This window comes from Cornus florida, unplaced genomic scaffold (genome assembly GCF_030987335.1).
Source record: "Cornus florida cultivar Cherokee Brave unplaced genomic scaffold, ASM3098733v1 CherokeeBrave_3.0.0_Hap2_Chr01, whole genome shotgun sequence".
NCBI classification, from domain to species: Eukaryota; Viridiplantae; Streptophyta; class Magnoliopsida; order Cornales; family Cornaceae; genus Cornus; species Cornus florida.
The window spans coordinates 106,028,171-106,047,631 of NW_026775571.1; the positions used below are offsets into that span (position 1 = coordinate 106,028,171).

The following is a 19,461-nucleotide window of genomic DNA, read 5'->3' on the forward strand; positions in this document are numbered from 1 at the left end:
GAGTCAAGACTCGTCTATGGAAAGAATCATAGTTACTTGTGTCTTGTTCATGTTTTAATTTAGCTTAGTAGTTCACTTTTTCTAAGTAATGGGGAAGAGGACTGAAACATGCCACTGAAAGATATCGAGTATTATCGAGTATGATATTTGAGGGATACTCATGTTTTATTTACTAATACTAGGTGGAATGGTAAATGCTTGATGACAAGAGTTCGAGTTTCTGTAAAATCATGTCTCATGTCGAAGGTTAGATTTGTTTCAGATTATCATGCCACATCTCAGCTTAAGCATTTCTGGGTTTTATACTGGGTATCAAAGGCATACTACACTGGAAAACGTTATTTAGTAACACTTCATATTATTGAGGTTATATATGCATTTCATTACTTGCAACCCCAACTCGTTGGTCGCCAATAGTTTCCAATGCCATGGTAACATTGTTTATGAAAAACATTGGATCGTCTAGCGAGCATCACCTTGCACTAAGCAATCCATCTGCTGCTGTTAACCTTTGGAGCTGTAAGAAGCATCCTTGTGTCGTGTCGATGTCTACTTGATTTTTTTTTATTTATTTTTTGGTATTCTGTTATATTTGAATCGGTCATCCGTTGAGAATTGTGATACAATTTCTATGTTTTTTTTTATTTTTTTGTTACATCTATTAGTTCACAATGAAAAAGCCTTTTGACCTTGTATTATGCTCTTGAGGTTCTCTAGTAGCCTCATTTTAGGCATTGTTGTGCATCTAAAGCTGTTATTTGGCAAGTGAATTTTAAAGATGTCATCCTACATTCCAAATCAAAAATCCTTTCCAGTACAATTTTTTAATCATTCCAAATAAAAAATTCTTCACAGTACTAAACAGCACATGTTTGATCACACTTTGTGCACCATTCTCTACCTTAAGGAGAAGGAATATCCATGATATGGTATGTGGGCATGGATGACAACTGAAGCACTCGGATTAGGTTTTCTGTTGAAATACAACTTCGAAATGTTTGGATCCGAAAAGAATTGCAATCCACGTACATATAAATATAAAAATGTAATGGACATATATATGGAGCAATATCAAATTTCTTTTTCCTATTAATGAAAAATAAGAGAAACTAATCAGAATTAGTCCAAAAGCTAAAGAAAGAGTTTTACAGATCCGGTCCTAAACATTTTAGGCTCCATAAGCCTGCAGATTAAGATTAAGTACAATTGAAAGGATAGAATGACAAGATAATACCGCCATCTGGTATTAAATTTAAAATTTACTCCAAATATATAGAAATAAGCAAAAAATAAAAGAATAATACTCCGTACTATGTAAATTAAATACTTATTCCTCGTAGAGTTGTTTCCATACTAAATACCCTTTGTTTTTCATGGTATCAAAACAAGAAAAAGGAATTCTCTCAAGGCTTTCATATTAATGTAGGGTTAATACTGAACAAACTCAGCAGTACAATTCACCTGCGCAAGACCCGAAACCGTGTCCAAGTGACTAAGAAAATTTCTACCACAGGAGCTATCAGCTTCTCCACATGTATTCCCTCGTTACTTGGGCCGAATTAAAAGACGAGCAAAACAAAACAAAAATAAAGAAAAACTCAGGAGGGCCAATTATACTGCCGTTGTTGATGAATCCACAGAGACAACAAAAATGCACAGATGCTAAATTGTTGTTGATGAATCCACAGAGACAACAAAAATGCACAGATGCTAAATTCTTTTCCGATGGGAGTTCAATTCTGGTCAGTCAAAATTGAAGAGCATTTTTTCTGCCCAATTTCATGAGAGCTTCAAGGAGTGTATTGCAATTCCGTTTTGAGCAGCAGGTAGACATCCCCACCTTCCTAGACGTGGTTCCTGTGCCAAAGGTAATACTTACAATGTTAGAACAATGGCACTATCACATCAAAAAATAGTTGCAAATTAAAAAGTTTATAAAGAAGGCTCTTAGAAATTGGCTAATTATTTCTCAACGTGAAGGTACTTAGACCAAGCATTTTAAGTGTAAGATACAAGGATTTACAAGTAATAAATATGAAACTAGCCCTAGGGCTTAGACAAGGTTCTCGAAAGGCTCTTCAGGAACTTGGATGGTGAGGCTGCAAGGTTCTGGATAAGACAATGAGCATATCAACCCATACACATCCCTTTTCATGTCAGGCTTGTATAACATACCATCCACATGTCCTCCAATTCAACTGTACCTTCCGTCCAATTCTACATCATCTCTTAGTTCAGATCTGTCGTTAGCGAGGAGAGATTACTCATTTTACTAGCTTCTTTAAGGTATCTAAAACCTAGATGAATTCATCAAGGCAGATTAGAGGTTAGCCTGTGGGTTAGCCTGTTACCCTTGTGCAATCCTAAGTACTCAAGTATACAAATAAGTCTGTATCTTTTGATTCAACATCTCTCTTTCACTTTTTCTCTTTCAAAGCTTAAGACTGGAATGGTGACACTCCAAACAATCAACTATTCTTCTATTATAGTTAATGATGTAGTCAATATTCTATTAAATTTATAAATAAATTTCAATTTGATTCAACCTTTGATTTGTGATGCCACAGTTTCGAATATCATCCAATTTCGAGTTACATGCATATTGAAATTTTATACAGCAAATTTAAACATGAAAAAAATGGAAATTATATTTTTGTCATTATAAAGACTGAAATATGAAAACAATGGAAATAATATTTGTCATTGTAAAGACTGAAATATATATATTTTTTAAATGACATGATAAAAGAAAAGAAAAAGAAAAAGATGGAAAACCACTTCACCTTCCCAACTCCAGCAACCAGGAACTGTCCAGATTTTGCAAAAGCCAATGAATTTACAAATCCAACCTGTGGTTCAAGAAAATTCAGGAAGCATTAAAACCATATTCACATAGACATTGACACAATCAATCTTACATCCATTTAAATGGTGAAACAAAAATCTATTCACACCATTCACAACAGGAAAAAGGAAAATTTTCGCAGATCACAGGGTCCAAGTTTTTCATATTCGAGAGTACAAAAATGCCTTACTCTGAATTCTGAGGACAAGACACCAAGCCAGAACACAATTGTACCATAGCACTAGTATTACTTATTTATTTTTTGATAAGTACATAGCAGTGGTATTTATGCAGGGACATTCTCATTGGTTAACCCACTGCTCACTGCACACCAAACAAATATTTGAAACAAAAGTCAATATGAAAGGGTAACCTTTTTATCCATCTCATTCCTCGTGTGATGACAACAAACTTATTGCCAAAAATTTATAACCCATTCCTCATGAGACGATAAAAAAAACTTCTTGCCAAAAATTTATAACTAAACTCTACAGAATAACAGCTAGAGTTATCAATTCGATTTGTTTTTATCAATCTTTTGTTGTAACGAACCTATTAAGAACCACTTTTCCCATGAGGGTACTAATGGATCTGACTGACTTGATGCGTTTTTCAATGAAATTCTGTTACCCACCATAACGGAAGAAATCGGCAAAAATATTAATTTTGCATTCATCAGTACAACTACTTTTATCATGTAAACTAATATCAGTGCGAGGCTCATCACAGTCACAAATTCTATGTTATCGGGTAAGTGTATTGGGTGCAGGTGTTCTGTCCAAGTGTTGGACCTCTTCAAATCCCAATCTTAGGATATAGGGATACGTGTCCAAACTCCAAAGTTGGTGTATGTGTCCAAGTGTTGGGCCTCTTCAAGCCCTAATCTTAGGATACGGGAATATTTGTCCAAAAGTTGGATATGGCTTCACAGAGACAACACATTCAAATGCACTTAAATGTTCTATTATAGTTAATGCCTAATGTTGTTGTTTTATAAGAGGATACTCAATTAAATGGTATGTGGTAAAAGAAAAGGATTTTCATAACTCATCTCAGCTATTAGATTTGATTTTTTTCTTCTTCAATCATGCCATGTGAATGCAACTTTTATTGCTCTTATTCCGAAGAAGGGAGAGGCTATGGATGTTAGAGACTTCCGCCCTATTAGTTTGGCTGTTTTTACAAGCTGATTGCGAAAGTCTTGACCTCTAGGTTGAAGAAGGTGATGGATGGTATCATTTCTGACTCTTAGAATGCATTTGTGGGAGGTCGGCAGATCTTGGATTCAGTTCTTATTGCTAGTGAATGTGTTGATTCCCGCTTGAGCAGCAGTGCTCCGGGTGTTCTTTGCAAGCTGGATATTGAAAAGGCATACGATCATGTGAGCTGGAGTTTCCTTCTCTACCTATTAGAGAGGATGGGTTTTGGTGGGCGGTGGAGGAGATGGATTCTTTTTTGCATCTCTAGCGCTCATTTCTCTGTCCTTGTGAATGGAGTGCCGACGGGTTTCTTCTCTAACTCGAGGGGCTTGAGATAAGGGGATCCGCTTTCCCCTTTCCTGTTCCTTTTTGTGATGGAAGCTCTTAGCAAATTGCTGAAGAGGGCTGTGGAGTTGGGTTCTTTGAGAGGCTTTCGGGTGGGTAGGGATGCTGCTAGTCAATTGGAGGTTTCTCATTTGATGTTTGCAAATGACACTATTGTCTTTTGTGATGCAGAAGCGTCCCAGCTGAGGTTTTTGAGATGCGTTCTGATTTGGTTTCAAGTTGTGTCTGGCCTTAAGGTTAATGTTGGTAAGAGTCTTCTTGTGCCTGTTGGGGATGTTCCGGAAATTGAGTTGTTGGCTCAGATCCTTGGTTGTTGCACTGGCTCTTTTCCCATTTCTTATTTAGGATTGCCTTTGGGTGCCCCTTCGAGATGCGTGGGGAGCTGGGATCTGGTTGTGGACAGAGTCGAGAGGAGGTTGGCGGGTTGGAAAAAGCAGTACCTGTCCAAGGGGGGTCGGGTTACCCTGATTAAGAGCACCCTTTCTAGCCTTCCTACATACTTCTTATCTCTGTTTCAGATTCCTTCTTCAGTGGCTGAGAGAATTGATAGATTACAGTGCAATTTTCTTTGGGGAGGGAAAGGAGAAAAGTTCAAGTTTCACTTGGTTCGGTGGGATCAAGTGTGCCGTCCAATTCGGTTTGGAGGCTTAGGGTTTCAGAGGTTGTTGCCTTTTAATAAGGCTCTCCTTGGTAAATGGCTATGGAGGTTTGGGATCGAGAGGCATTGGTTATGAAGGAAAGTTATTGCTAGCAAATATGGGGAAAGTCGTGGTGGGTGGTGCTTTCTGGTGATGCGTGGTCCAAGGGGGGTGGGAGTTTGGCATTTCATTCGGAGAGGTTGGGATGACTTCTGCAAGCATGTTCGTTTTCGTATTAAAGATGGAAGGAGGATTAGTTTTTGGAAGGATCTCTGGTGTGGGGAACTCCCTCTTGCTCTAGTGTTCCCATGGCTCTACAGGATTGCTTCTCATCGACAGGCTATGGTTGTTGACTGTTATGTCTTGGGATGTTCAGTTCAAGAGGCATTTTCAGGATTGGGAGATCGAGGATGTTTCTCGTTTTCTGGAGCTGTTGTATAGCCAAGTGATTTCTTTTGGGGAATCGGATTGGTGGTTTCGGATTCCTAACTCGTATGGCCGTTTTGAGGTTAGGTCCTTTTTCAGATGTCTTTCGGTTGGTCATGGAGATCCATTCCCTTGGAAGTCTATTTGGCGGTCCAAGGCTCCCCGCAAGGTCGCCTTTTTTGCTTGAACTTCTGTTCTGGGTAAGATTTTAACCTAGGATAATCTGAGGAGGAGGAATCAGGTGGTGGTCAATCACTGTTACATGTGTTTATGTAATGAGGAATCTGTTGATCACCTCCTTTTACATTGCAGCATGGCCAAAGATTGTTGGGATTTGATGCTTCGATTATTTGGGGTCCATTGGGCCATGCCTTTTTCCTCTAGAGGGTTGATTAAGGCTTGGAGAAGCGTCTCTGTTGGGGCTGGCATTAGGGACGCTTGGAGGGCTACGCCGATTTGTATCCGGTGGTGTATTTGGCTTGAGAGAAATAGGAGATATTTTGACGGAAAAAAGAAGCCTGTTTCTATGCTTAAGTTCTCTGTTATTTCTACTCTTTTTTGTTGGGTTTCAGGGAGAGATTATAGATCTATAGAGGAAATTATTGTTTTCTTGGCCTCTCTGAAGGTCTAAGGCGCCCTTTGGCCCTTTTGTTTTCCTTTTGTTTCTATAGGCTTCGCTCCCCTTTTGAGCGTTTTTAATAAAATCTTACTTATCAAAAAAAAAATCATGCCGTGTGAATGATCAAGATATCTGATTTAGGTTCATGTGTCAGATACGTACCAATATCCACACCAATGTTGTGTCATGTCGACACCGGTATGTAAGGGAAATAGAAGAGTCCACATAACTAGTCAGAGGGGTAGGTAAAAGTAAAAAAAATATTGCTATCAGAATGGACCAACATGACCATGCGAAAGCTTGCATGCTGGATGAAATAGAGCGATGTCTTTACAATAATATGGTTTGTCCAACTTAGCCTCTAGGTCCACGTATCACCAGCATATATCTAGTTTCCACATAAACTACACGCTAACAGATCTAAATAGACACCAATCTAATTTAAGAGCGATCTGTTAATCTTTATGTCATACTGCCCTTATGTATTGGCGATCGTACAACGGACTCCTTTTACCACACAGTTACAGTGACTACCATAAGCTCCTAAAGGCTCAATTGGCTGTCACTTCTTTTGAACTCAGGATTTTATGACCATGAGCAATTGAGCATAGAATAAATAAGGGCAAATTCAACTCAGAATATACAGATCAGAGCAAGGGAGATTTTCCAGTAGTTATAGAACATAACCAGGCTTATGAACTCAGCTAATGTTTTAGTATTCAATAACCTGAGAAGACAACTTGTGGGATGTCTATTAATAGAACATGGATTTACAAAAAATTCTGAAACTCGCTAAAGATTTCTTGCAGGCTAAATATGGAAGCTAATTTCATCTCCTTATGGAATAGAGTTATTTTCTTCTTTTACAGATCAGATTAATGTGTCTTTTCAGAGAAATTTATTAATTAGACACTTCACAACACAAAAATAGAGTTTCTAGTGGGAAATGTTTCCAATATGAAAAACTAGGAGCAATGATATCATATGATCATGTTTAATGCATTCGTTAAACATCAGCAAATAATTCAAAATTGATAAAGCTTACCATTGGAAGCTCAAATAAAGGCCGGATGCCTTTGGACTCATTTTCAATTGCCCATAGACGAATAGAACCACTACCAGCCCCTGACGCAGCAATATCACTGTTTCTACATACAGTAATGGAACTAACCCACGAGTATGCTGATGAACAAGAGGTTTCAGGACTAATGCCACTTTCTGCAAGGGTGAACAAAGCATTTCATCAGAACAGTATTTGACCATTATAATAAAGATGATGTAAAACTTCATTGCACATGCACCTGAGCACGCACAGAGAGGCATTGATAATATAGGAACTATCTCTAATCTAATGCTATATGGAAGACTAATCTTTTCGAGTTTGCTTGTATCTCTTGCAATAAAAAATAATGCTCATCAACATTTAAATACCAAAAGGTAACTTATAATAGAGACAAAAAGTTAAGCTTGTGCAGCAAGTTGTAAGTGAGAGTATTATAACATCAATATGAAGTGCAACCTTCGAGCAGTAAGATTATAATTTTTTTCAATTTTACCTCTGTGTCCATTTGATAATCCTTCATTATCTCTTTGTTCCAAATTCTGAGAAGTCAACAAAGTATGAGCATTTTTAACGATGTGAACAGGCTTCTTTCGTAGAACGCTCCAATGCTCAATACTTCCATCATCGGAGCCTGATAAGAATTCATCATTACTGATAAAACAGCAACACTCGAGAGATGATGCTGGAGCACGAAATATTAACTGCGACTCCTCAGGGACCTATTTTACCAAATAGAAAAGTAAATACCTGTAGTAAATAAGCCATTATTAAGAAGAATATACAAGCTTATATTCTTCAAAAATTATATATTAATTGCGAGAAAGGGCAAAACAATCAACCTTTAGCATGTCACTAATAAAAGAAAAAACCTATATGTACATCAGATATTGTACACGTGAAGTCCGATATCTATTAGAAGTAAGAATCTCGAGAGCCCATACAAGTGTAAAAAGGATTTCGCCTTGATGTCCCACTAAAAAGAAATATTGGCGAGTTGGGCACTAGAACAAGGAAAATGCGTTAAAACAATCAGAGCAATCTCTAAGTGACACTAGCTTACCGGCCAAGTCTCGGGGTGGCTGTACCATAGTTCTACGAATCAGCCAAGTCATGTCATAACAAACTCGGCTGAGTCCAAGTCCAATTCATACTGATATATAGGTTAGAATAATAATCACACGAGTCTCGGCCAAGTCCCTTGGGAATCAGCCAAGTCAGCACATCTCATGATGTGCAAGATTGAGAAAATTTCACAATCATGATAATCGATTCTGAAATTTAAGCCCTATACGGCCCCGAGTTCATTGCACTGGGTCCGCGGCTTCGAATCACGGTTGTAACGACGACTTAGAGTACATAATCATGCCTACATTAAAGGCAAGATGGACCATGACTACTTGGAATGGATACCTCCACTGTATGACTTGAAGACTGAAAAGACGGGGGAAAAAATGGGAGTAAAAAGAAGAAGGGTACACTACTACACATTAAGCAACAATTATAATGATAGTTTGTAAGAACTTCCCTTCTAGGTGATCCACATTTCAAATATCAAACGAGAGCCTTGATTTAGTGGAGAAGGGGGCAATCTCATGACGGTTTACCCATCACTTTGCCTATAAGCAGTTAGAGGAAGCAGTGCATTTACAATACCAAATTAAAAATAATACCTCTTAATTGTCACCATAAATAGTGCCAGTGAACTCGAATAAACTATACCAACAACAAAGACAATAACAACCACAAGTGGTTGCCGTTGCCGTTTCTTTTAAAGGACACCAATAAGTGTACCTTGAAAAATAAAATTGCAGCTTACCTTCCACAAGTGCATAGTTCGATCTCGACCAACAGTCAACACTCGCTCTTTCCTCAAACAATCAATAGTTAACACTTCATTTTGGTGACCAAATAATGTGTTTATGTAAGCTCTGTCTTCTGCATTCCATATCTTTATTGTTCGATCAAATGAACCAGAGAACAGTTCTGAAGTTCCTTGCCTGAAAGTTAAACATGACACAGGTCCCTTATGACCTTGAAAAGCCTGTAAATCACATTTATGGCAAGTTAGAATAGGAACTAAAAAACATAAGGAAATAATCAAGAAGGATCTATCGATAGCTCTGTAGTTGCGCCTTATGTTCAAGAGATCCACTTTTTAAGGGTTTTCTTAAAAATTCATCTATGCAAAGTTGACTCATTGAAAAATTGCAAAGAACCTAATACCAATTAAGCACTTTCAGTTAAAGAAAATGTCGATTGTTTCATCTACGTAAGAGTACTGCCTGGATAATATGATACAACCAAACAGATATACAAGGATGCCAAATCATGAATCTCAAGCACTACAGGTGCAGCACAGGCAATACTCTGACAATGAAATGTCCTTGTGGACAGAGAGATCACACCATTCCATAAAAAGTTCTTCTGCCCACACCCAGGCTCGAACCCCTTTCCTCCTCTTTGAAGATGGGGAGATTATACCATTGGGCTACAAGTCCTTTGGTTACCAAATTTTATGTTGTTAATTTGAAACCCAATATTTCAAACTATTTACTTCAGAAATGACTTGCATATATTCCAGCACTGACAAATTGGTTTGCATTTACCTGAATATGCTCTCGCGTACGGATATCCCATAAATGAACATGACGATCTAAGCCTCCAGTTGCCAAATAACGACCATCAGAGCTAACAGCCAAGGTAAGAACATGTTTACTGTGTTTTTTAGCTCGACCTTGTGGATCCTTTGCACCGTGAGACTTCAGTACTTCCTCACTAGGCCATGTGTATTTTTCTCCTTTCCCATGATCTACATCCCAGTGAACAATAGTTCCATCCTTTGAAGCTGAAAAACCCTTGAAGTCATCCTCTGATAGAGCTACGGCTGTAACTGACTGTCGATGCTTCCCTAATACCCGAAAGCCATCAGTAGCTTCTGGCTTTTGAACCCTAAATTGATAAGTATCCAAGGGTAAAAACAAAAACAAAATATGGTCCTTACAAAAGCACATTCAAGCATGGAAATATGTTCTCACAATATAATGTACCCAAAAAAAAAAAATTATACGGAGTAATAATTACAACAAAATAAATTATATTGAGATCTAAATAGAGTGTTTTTAGCATAGATAAACAGAGTTTTCCAAAAATGAGAATAAATCAAATATATACAGGTATAATTGCAAAACTGCACAAACCAAACTAACCTAGAAACTTGTGTTTGTGTTTGCTTTTGAAGTGAGAGAGAGAGAAAGAGGGAGAGAGGAAACAGAACATTGACTGGGCTGAATTCTAAAAATTTTGTTTACAGGAACCAATGCCATAACTTGGTGCATTGTTGCAGCCAGGATGTACACTTGTAAGAGCAACCATTTTGTGCAACAACCCAAAAATAAAAAAATAAAAAAATAAAAAATAACCCAACCACTTGTTTAAGCAGACCAGCACCCGGTAATGGCCTTAGTAACTAACCAGTAAAAACATGTTTTAGATAAACTACAATTGGAAATGGTTGAATGGGCTTTATCCATAGGGGTTCAGGAGAAATAAGTTATGGAACATTGGCAATATCATACTGAATTGTTAACGAAATGATGTCAAACTCAAGCATTTGCTGTTAGAATCAATCACTTCTTATTCCCAACCCAAAAAAAAAAAAAAAAAAAAAAAAAAAAAAAAAAAAAAAAAAAAAAACAGAAAATATTAGTTGAATAATACAAAATTCAAGGTATTGCTTGGTTAGCATTTACAGGCATTTATATTGCCTGTGTAAAGCAATCACACTTTGTGTTTCTGTTCTCACAACCCACAAATTGCATTCAATTTCATTCAATTTCGCTTTGAAAAAGGACAATACCTTAGAGCAATCGACCTCCGAACTCGTCCGCTATCCTCGAGTTGCTCTTGCTGCAAAATCTGCGCCACCAGCGAGTCCCTCTCACCTTCTCTCTCCCCCTCCTCACCACTCTCTCTCTCTTCATCTTCTTCCTCCTTCTCCCTCTTCGCTATTGCTCTTATCTTCTCCAAATACGCCTCCGCCACCTTCTTCCTCTTCTCCGCCGCAGTCTCTTCCTCTCCCGACTCCTCCGCCGCACTGTCTTCTCCGCCATAAGGTTTTTCGTCATCAAAATCTTCGGAACCTTCGGCACTGCTCTCTATATCCTCATCGTCTTCAAATGTTCTTCTGCGTTTGGGTTCGGTGTCAAAAAACGGGTCTTGGTTGATTGCAAACCTTTTAGTGCCCTTGTTCGTTCCCTTCAGAGCTGAGGATTTCTTCTTCTTGATGTTTTTGTTCTTCATGATTGAGCTAGAGAATTCAGATTTGAATACTGCAATATATATTTATATATCTGTGTGCATCTGTGTGTGCTTATACAGAGAGTGGGGAGTTGCTAGGTGTGAGATTATTAGCTTTTTAGAGAGAGAGATAGAGAGCGTAGGTGCTGGGGTTTGAGGTGATTAGGGTTTAAGGTTATGGTTTCTCTAGCAGTAGGAAAGGAAGAGTGTTGCAAGGCCTGGGCCGACCGCCCCAGCCCAATTTTATGGGCTTTGACGTAGAAAGTTCAAAGTTTGTGTTGTCTGATTGAGCAGCTATCAGCCCAATATTTATAGGCTTGGACATTTCTGTCAGTTTATGGTGTTAGAATGGGCTGTTTCAAAGCCCAATTGATAGGAATCTTAAGAGGTTTGGTCAGGCAAAGTAATTTTTGTTTAAAATTGGGCAAAATGGATTAAAAAACTCCGGTGTAACTTTCTCACATTGCAAATAACCACCCATCAACAACCAAATTGGTTACCATTTGTCAAATTTTGCAAATTAGTACAATTTATTTATTTTCCGTAGGGATGCAATTTGAATGAGCCAATCGAATCAAAACCCATCTCAATTTGAATATTTCATGGACTTAGACAATATTTTTGCAATTAGCATGATTTGGATTGAAAATTTTTAACCCTAACTAAACTAGGGTTGAGTTTGGGTTTGAGACATTAGTAACTCTAAGCCTTACACAAACTCAACTTTTAACTCTTATCTCAGAGGGGTTCTGATCATTGACTGAGGATTGAACACAAGTTTCTCTGAGAGAGGTTCTGAAGAGTGAACCTGACGATTGATAAAAGAAAACGATGGTCATTGGTTGGCTGGAGGAGATATTAAGAGGCTTTTAGGGTTATAAGGGTAAAAAGCAATTTTATTTATTTATTTGATGACATCAAATGTGTAAAGTAATTTTATTTATTACAATTGAGGGCAAAATAGTACTTTCATAGGTACAACTAAAGAGAACAAATGGGATTAACTCTGAAGGGGAGTGTTAGAATGATTTTTCAAATAGTTTAATCCGCAGTAATTTGGATAAATTTTAAAGGAGGTCAGAATAATTTATCCTAAGTATATATGTATATTTCAAATGGTGACCAATTTTTTCTTTTAACTTTTTTTTGCTTAAATTATAATTTATTGTATATTTATTTTTGAGAATTAATTGTTTAATATATAGTTTTATAAATTCATTTTTCGTTAATAATATATGTCCACATTTAAATTAATTGTACACCTTGGGTTTTAATTTAAATGTGGACATATATTTATTTTTAGAACACTTTTTAAACTCAAAACTTTCATCAAAGTGGTACAAGGAAGATGATAGATACAAATTTGTCCCTTTTGTATCAAGTACCAAATGGGCAATCTATATAATTAAAGTTTTAACTGAACTCACAAGAATGTAATAGGTAATTTTTCAAGTCTCATTTTATAAGTAAAATTTGATACCTACACCTAAAGATAAAGGTAAAAGAGCAAAAAAAAATCCTAAAGTATACCATTGTTGCATAATTTCCCTTTAAAGGTCACGGAAGCTAATTTTCGGCCAACAGAAGGACACAATTATTAAATTTACCCTTACTTATTAATTTATTATAAAATATAAAAAATATCTAGATGTAAAATTCAATAATGCCCTTTTATGATTTTTTTTCTTCATCTTCCCAAACGAGGCTGCTGGCAACACCACTACTGAGACTGGTGCAGTATACGGTAGTATTGTTGAATAAAAGGATTACCAACCAACACCACACAGAAAAATTCACTCAAAACCAACCATAACCACTAAAATGCAAAGTCAATTGAAATTCAATATGTATGATTACAAAATCAAACTAATACAGTCAGGGGCGGAGCCAGGATTGCAAAGTAGGGGGCTAAAGATAATAAGAAAATTTGAAAATGAACACAATAATTCTTATGATAAAGACATGTTATATATATTCAAAAATAGACCAAAAAACGACGAAGTTCTCATATATCAAATTAAGTTTTTCAAGGGATAAAAATTAAAAATCATTGTAAATAGAGTTTCCTGATCTCAATGAGATTCTTCTTCTTTTGCGTATTCTCTTTACTGATTTTTTTATATATATTTGTTCAAAAAGATGAGAAATTGGACCTCCTCTCAAGTCTCTGCAATTTCCGTGCTAGACCCCCAAACAGGCCAAACCCTATGAAGAAAAATAGCACCACGTGTTGAGAGGAAGTGGCTGAAGAGTAGTAAAAATTGATTACATATCACATACGGATTGGGTTAATAGGAAGAGGAAGAGTAGTACTATGGATTAGGCTATCAGAAAAGGAAAGAGTAGTACTAAAAATTGATTACATATGGACTAAGCTGATAACAATAATAGTACTAATATTTATAAATAAAAAAATTGAACCTGGGCTATAACCCAGGTTAGCCCATTAAAAGCTCCGCCCATGAATACAGTAATACATACAACTTCAGTTACTGCACCATTGCCGCCACAACTGACCGACACCGTCGACGAATTGTTCGCCGCCATTCGTGACTCGACTCCCATGGCCTCTGATAAGCCCCTCACCGCCTGTCTCGATCGCGCCGACGATCCACTCTAGCAGGTAATGTTTCAGCTTGAGGACAAGTTCAAATCGTTGATGGAGCGAGGCAGCTTGTCGGGGATGATAAACGATTTGCACGAGATCGCGAAGCGGACGGTGGCTACAGGATTCGGAAAGGAGTGCTCACACGAGTACAGTACTTGCCAGAGAGAGTTTTGGAGGAGAGCTTGTCGATGTTAGGGTTATCGAAGCTCGGCATCGAGGACATTCACAAGATGCCTTGATCCGACATCGAAAATGAGATTAATCAGTTGATTAAAGCGGTCAACGTTGCCATCAAACTTTGTTACCACACAGTTTTTCAACGCGCCGTTGATTGTTTTTCGTCGCCGATGTGGTAAGGGTTGTTAGTAACCCAATGGTTTAAGAGAGGTGGGTTGCTGTCAATAGAGGTTTCCAGGTCTCCGTTGAGTGAGAAGATGACTGTGTGGTCACTAGACGATTACCGAAATCACTCGGAAGCTCTATCAATGGCTTCTTCACGAGCTCTCACTAGTCATCACCGTCTCATGAAACTCATCTGCCCATACCTCTCACCTCAGATGCCCAAGTTTCGAAGCTAACTCCGATCTCACCACCGCCGTTGAGGGGGACGAAGAAATTGCGCAAGTGCGCCACACTGAACAATCATCGACAACATGGAAGATGAAGAAAAATATATAAAAAATATGAGGGCATTATTGATATTTTGTACCCATGATATTTTATATCTTTTATAATAAATTATCAAGTAAGGGTATATTAGTAATTGTGTCCCTCTGTTGGCAAAAAAATTAGCCTCCGGTGGCCTATAAGGGGGTATTTTGTAACAATGGTATAGTTCAGGGGCATTATGCAATAATGGTATAGTTTAGAGGTTTTTTTTACTCTTTTGCCAAAGATAAATAAAATTGTATCAGATTTTAAATTTCAAAGTTTATGTCAGTGATTTATTTTAATTATATATAACAACATAATATATATATATATATATATATATATATATATATATATATAATTTTTCTTTTAAAATATTCATTGCTTAACGTACTTTACACATGTGGAGACACGCAATTGTATGAGCAATGATACGTTGAATACAGTACATTAGTTGTAGAATCCCAACTCGCCCAATAAAAGCATGTGTTTTCCTTTCATCATTCTTTGCAATTTTAAGCTTGCTAGTAGCAATTACCTACTAATTTGGTAGTTCAAATAAGACCATGATGGATCATGAATGGACATGGAAGATGATTTTTGTTGACGTTTTGTAAATGGGGAATGTTTGTGATAATGAAGGACATGAAAGGCCAATATTTGCTACTTCGATAAGTGGTTGTTGACGAAAGTTGCTTGCGTCACGCTTCTTTATGAAGATGTAGAATTTATACCTAAGAGCATCTCCAATGCTAAAAGTCATTTTCGCATGCCAAATCTATATTTTGAGATGTGTTACAGTGTTAAAATGTTACATTTTAGCAATTCTACTCCAATGGTGCATTTCATTCAAAATGTTATTTTTTGACACAATCACCCTTTTTTTTCAACTACCATTTCCACCATTCATATTGGCATCAATAATATTAATATGAGTATTAGGCACATTCCAAGTCAAGTTATAGACATTAGAAGAAAATTAAAATTAAACCTAATTAAAAATAAGCAAAAATCTAATATATCTGGTTAAAAAAGGACCAAAAAAAAAAAAAAATTATAATTTTTTTACCATTATTTGTGAATTAATTTTTATATATCATTTTTTTTTTCTTTTTCAGAAATTTATATATATTATATATATTTGATTATATTATTATTAAAAATATAGATATTTTTAGGGCAAATCATTTCAGCCTCCCCATTCGCCTCTATCTCTATTCTCGTTCTCAACTTTGAGAACTTGCCCTATCTCTCTCTCTCTGTAACTGCAAACTACAAAATCTACAAGAATCAGAAGTTCAAAACCCATATATTTCAGTTTATCTATCTGTCTACAAGAATCCAAAGTTCAAAACCTATTACCTATATCAAAACCCATATTGGTGTATCATTTCAGATTGTTCAAAAGATCAATAATGGCCAGTCGTTGCAGATGGATGAGAGAGAGAGACGGTTGTTGCAGATTTTGGCAAAGCGAGAGAGAGACGGTCGATTTTGGCACACAGAGAGAGAGACACGGCAGGCAACAAAACGCAAATAGCTATTGCTATTTGTTTTGTTAGATTTGGTACCTAAAATGGCAAAGACAAATTTTGACAGGTGATATAGCAGTCCATTGGAGGGCTCAATTTTAACCCACTTGCTATATTTTGAATTGGCATATGATAGGTGAATTGAAGATGCTCTAAGAGATTTGTTTATTATCTTATGCCATAAACATATTTGTGGGAAGTTCAGAATATAAAAATGATCGAAAGAGTAATGACCAGGGATGAGTTAAACATGATTCCAAACATGAAGAACTAATACCATATTTTATTCTTTAATATAATATGAAGTAAAGCTTTGCAATCATATTAAACTTGATGATGAATTAATCATCATTTGCATCCTCTGTTTGCCCCCAGCAAGCTATGAGATCAAAATTGTAATACTAACTTTGGATCATTTTTACATCAAACCATCTATAAAAGCAAAAGTGAGATACCATTTCTAAATACATTGTCACAATTCATACTTTTTCTGTTTGGTGTACGACAAACAATTGAAGTATGGAATTACTCATGTGCCTACAAACTTTTATTCAATTACCAAACTTAGTGTTTGAATTGTTTCACTCACTCACCCTTAAAATCTTTTATTTGTTTCATCCACTCCACTCACTCTTAAAATTTCTCAAATGTTAACCTACATGTGTATATATATAGATATCATCCTTGTTGATAGAGGGTTAAGATGTATTATAATCCATAATTAAAATTTAGTAATCAGAACTTTCTACTTAAATATATAGGTATTTATAAAATCTATATTTTTCTACAATATTCTTCAATCACAAACTCCTTAATATTCCATAATTCTATAATCTCTCTATAACAATTTATACTTCCATATTATTTATATATTTTTATTATTGAAATTAATATTATTTTACACCCTTCTTCGATCCACGAACACTTTAATATTCGGGAATCCTATAATCTCTCAACAACAGTCTATATTTCCTTATTATTTATATATTTTTATTATTGAAATGAATATTCTTCTATAATCCATGAACTCTTTAATATTCCGGAATCCTATAGTCAATAGTTTCTTATTATTTAAATATTTTATTATTGAAATGAATATTCTTCTACAATCTTCTTCAATCCATGAACTCTTTAATATTCTGAAATCCTATAATATCTCTATAACAATTCATACTTCTTGATTATTTATATATTTTTATTATTGAAATGAATATTCTTCTACAATCTTCTTTAATATTCGAGATCTCTTTAATATTCCAAACTCCTATAATCTCTCTATAACAGTCTATACTTTCTTATTATTTGTATATTTTTATTATTGAAATGAATAGTAATACGAAATAGTAATACGAGTATATATCTATATATATATGGGTAAAGTGTAAAAAACTCCCCTGAACTATGTTTGAATTTGCAAATACCCTATGAACTATATTTTGTGCATAAAACTCCCTAAACTATCACATTTTGTTGCAACATACCCCAATGCCTATACTATATTTCATTAAATGACCATAATGCCCTTTTTATTGAATTACATTTAATATATTTTCTTATTTAAATAAATTATAAAAAAAATTCATACTTATTTGATTACATATTATCCATTAAATTTGCATAACTTAACCTTAAAATTTTGAAATTAATTCTTTAAATAAAAAAATTTAGTATAATTTTTTTTTTATTTAAATAATTGATTTTTAATGAATATATTACATGAAAAGAAGGTATTTTTTTAAAAGTATTTTATTAATTTTTCATCAATATATATTGTATGAAAAAAAAGATATTTTTTTACGATAAAAATGTTTAAATTGGTTATAATAAGCTTTATTACAAATAATAAAGTTTTAATAATAAGTTAATCAATTTAGAAAATGGTAGTCACAAATCTATTTGTTTTTTTTTTCTTTTTTTTTTTCATTTTTATGATAAATTGATACTATAATAAAATTAAGGTAAATAGTTTAATTAATATTTACATAAGAGAAAATATAATAAAAATAATTTAATAAGAAATGAAAATTTTAATAAGAAAGGGTAAAAAAGTTTTTTGTGATGAGTTTGACCTTAATTGCAACAAATCAATAGTTCAGGGATACAGTTTTTAGTTCAGAGAGTTATTTAAAAAGGGGTAATAGTTTAAGGGATTTTTTTACACTTTATCATATATATATATATATATCTATATCTAGGGACGAAGTCGGGATTTCAAAAAAAATAATTGCCCCCTCTGACCATAATCAATTTAAGATTAAAAAAATGACATTATTAATTATGAAATTTTACGATCAATTGATCAATTTAAGACGATTAAAAGTTTACAAGTTTGTCGATGGGACTTGAGGTTGATACATTAGCAACTCAAGCCTAACACAAATCCGAAGTTTAACTCTTATTATATATATTTGTATTATTCAAATTGTGGCCAACCTTTTCTTTCAACTCTCTTTTGCTTTAATTATGATTGGTATACAGTAATAATATTTGAGAATTAATAACTTTTTTTTTTTTATACATTCACCCTCAATTTTTATAATTCCTTTATCCACAATAGTAACCTAATCTGAAACTATAGCCTTGAAAAAAAACAAAAAACTATAGCTACTGTATTGAGCTCGTGGTCTTACCAAAAATGCTTATACATCTTATGAAAAAAATACGGATATACCCTAATTCTTGTACATCTTATGAAAAAATTTAATTGGCGAAAAAAAAAAAAAAAGAAAAGAAAAAATTCCTCTAAAAAAAAATATTAAAGAAAATTTTGAGTTTTAAAAAAAATTTGTCCACACTTAAATTAAAACCCGAAGTGTACTATATAAACAATATGCAGATGTCTTGATAGCCAGTGAGTTAATGCTTCTGGTGAATTGTCCAAACTTAAACTCTATGCATCTAAAAAAAATATTATATAAACAATCTGATTCATTTTTTGTTATTCAAATCTCAAAAAAATAAATCTCTTCTTATGTATTTTTAAATACTAATTAAGTCCACAAATATGTATATATATATATATTATATATAACATTATTAAGTTAATTAAAAAAAAAAACTCACAGGAGATGACATTAATCTTTTTTTCATTCAATTTTTTGATACAAAATAAGAGGTGCAACTCTGTTATTTTGAGGGTTGAACCTAAGCTCAAACCAAAAATTTAAAAATTAAATTCCAAGCTCAATCTGAGACAACCAAGTTCTATCATTCATTTCATAGTTAAGCTCAAATTAGAA

The 19,461-nt window shown here is 34.8% G+C and overlaps 1 protein-coding gene across 1 annotated transcript; it reads right to left on the reverse strand.

The window, feature by feature from the left end:
* Window positions 1-1,290: 1,290 nt before the first annotated feature.
* LOC132311984 (U3 snoRNP-associated protein-like EMB2271) lies at window positions 1,291-11,586 on the reverse strand. Its single transcript, XM_059810183.1, has 7 exons — window positions 10,992-11,586; window positions 9,742-10,084; window positions 8,952-9,176; window positions 7,629-7,854; window positions 7,118-7,290; window positions 2,784-2,849; window positions 1,291-1,857 (listed from the first exon to the last, which is right to left on the reverse strand). The coding sequence occupies exons 1-7, from the start codon at window positions 11,432-11,434 to the stop codon at window positions 1,780-1,782; spliced, it is 1,554 nt and encodes a 517-aa protein (XP_059666166.1). The 5' UTR covers window positions 11,435-11,586; the 3' UTR covers window positions 1,291-1,779.
* Between the last annotated feature and the right edge of the window lie 7,875 nt (window positions 11,587-19,461).

Bases quoted from the DNA above. Each gene is read 5' to 3' on its own strand.
- LOC132311984 (XM_059810183.1), bottom strand. From the start codon at position 11,434: ATGAAGAACAAAAACATCAAGAAGAAGAAATCCTCAGCTCTGAAGGGA. The intron at 10,085-10,991 runs GTATTGTCCTTT...TTATCAATTTAG, and splicing joins CGGAGGTCGATTGCTCTAAG to GGTTCAAAAGCCAGAAGCTA. The intron at 7,291-7,628 runs GTAAAATTGAAA...TCACCCTTGCAG, and splicing joins ATTATCAAATGGACACAGAG to AAAGTGGCATTAGTCCTGAA.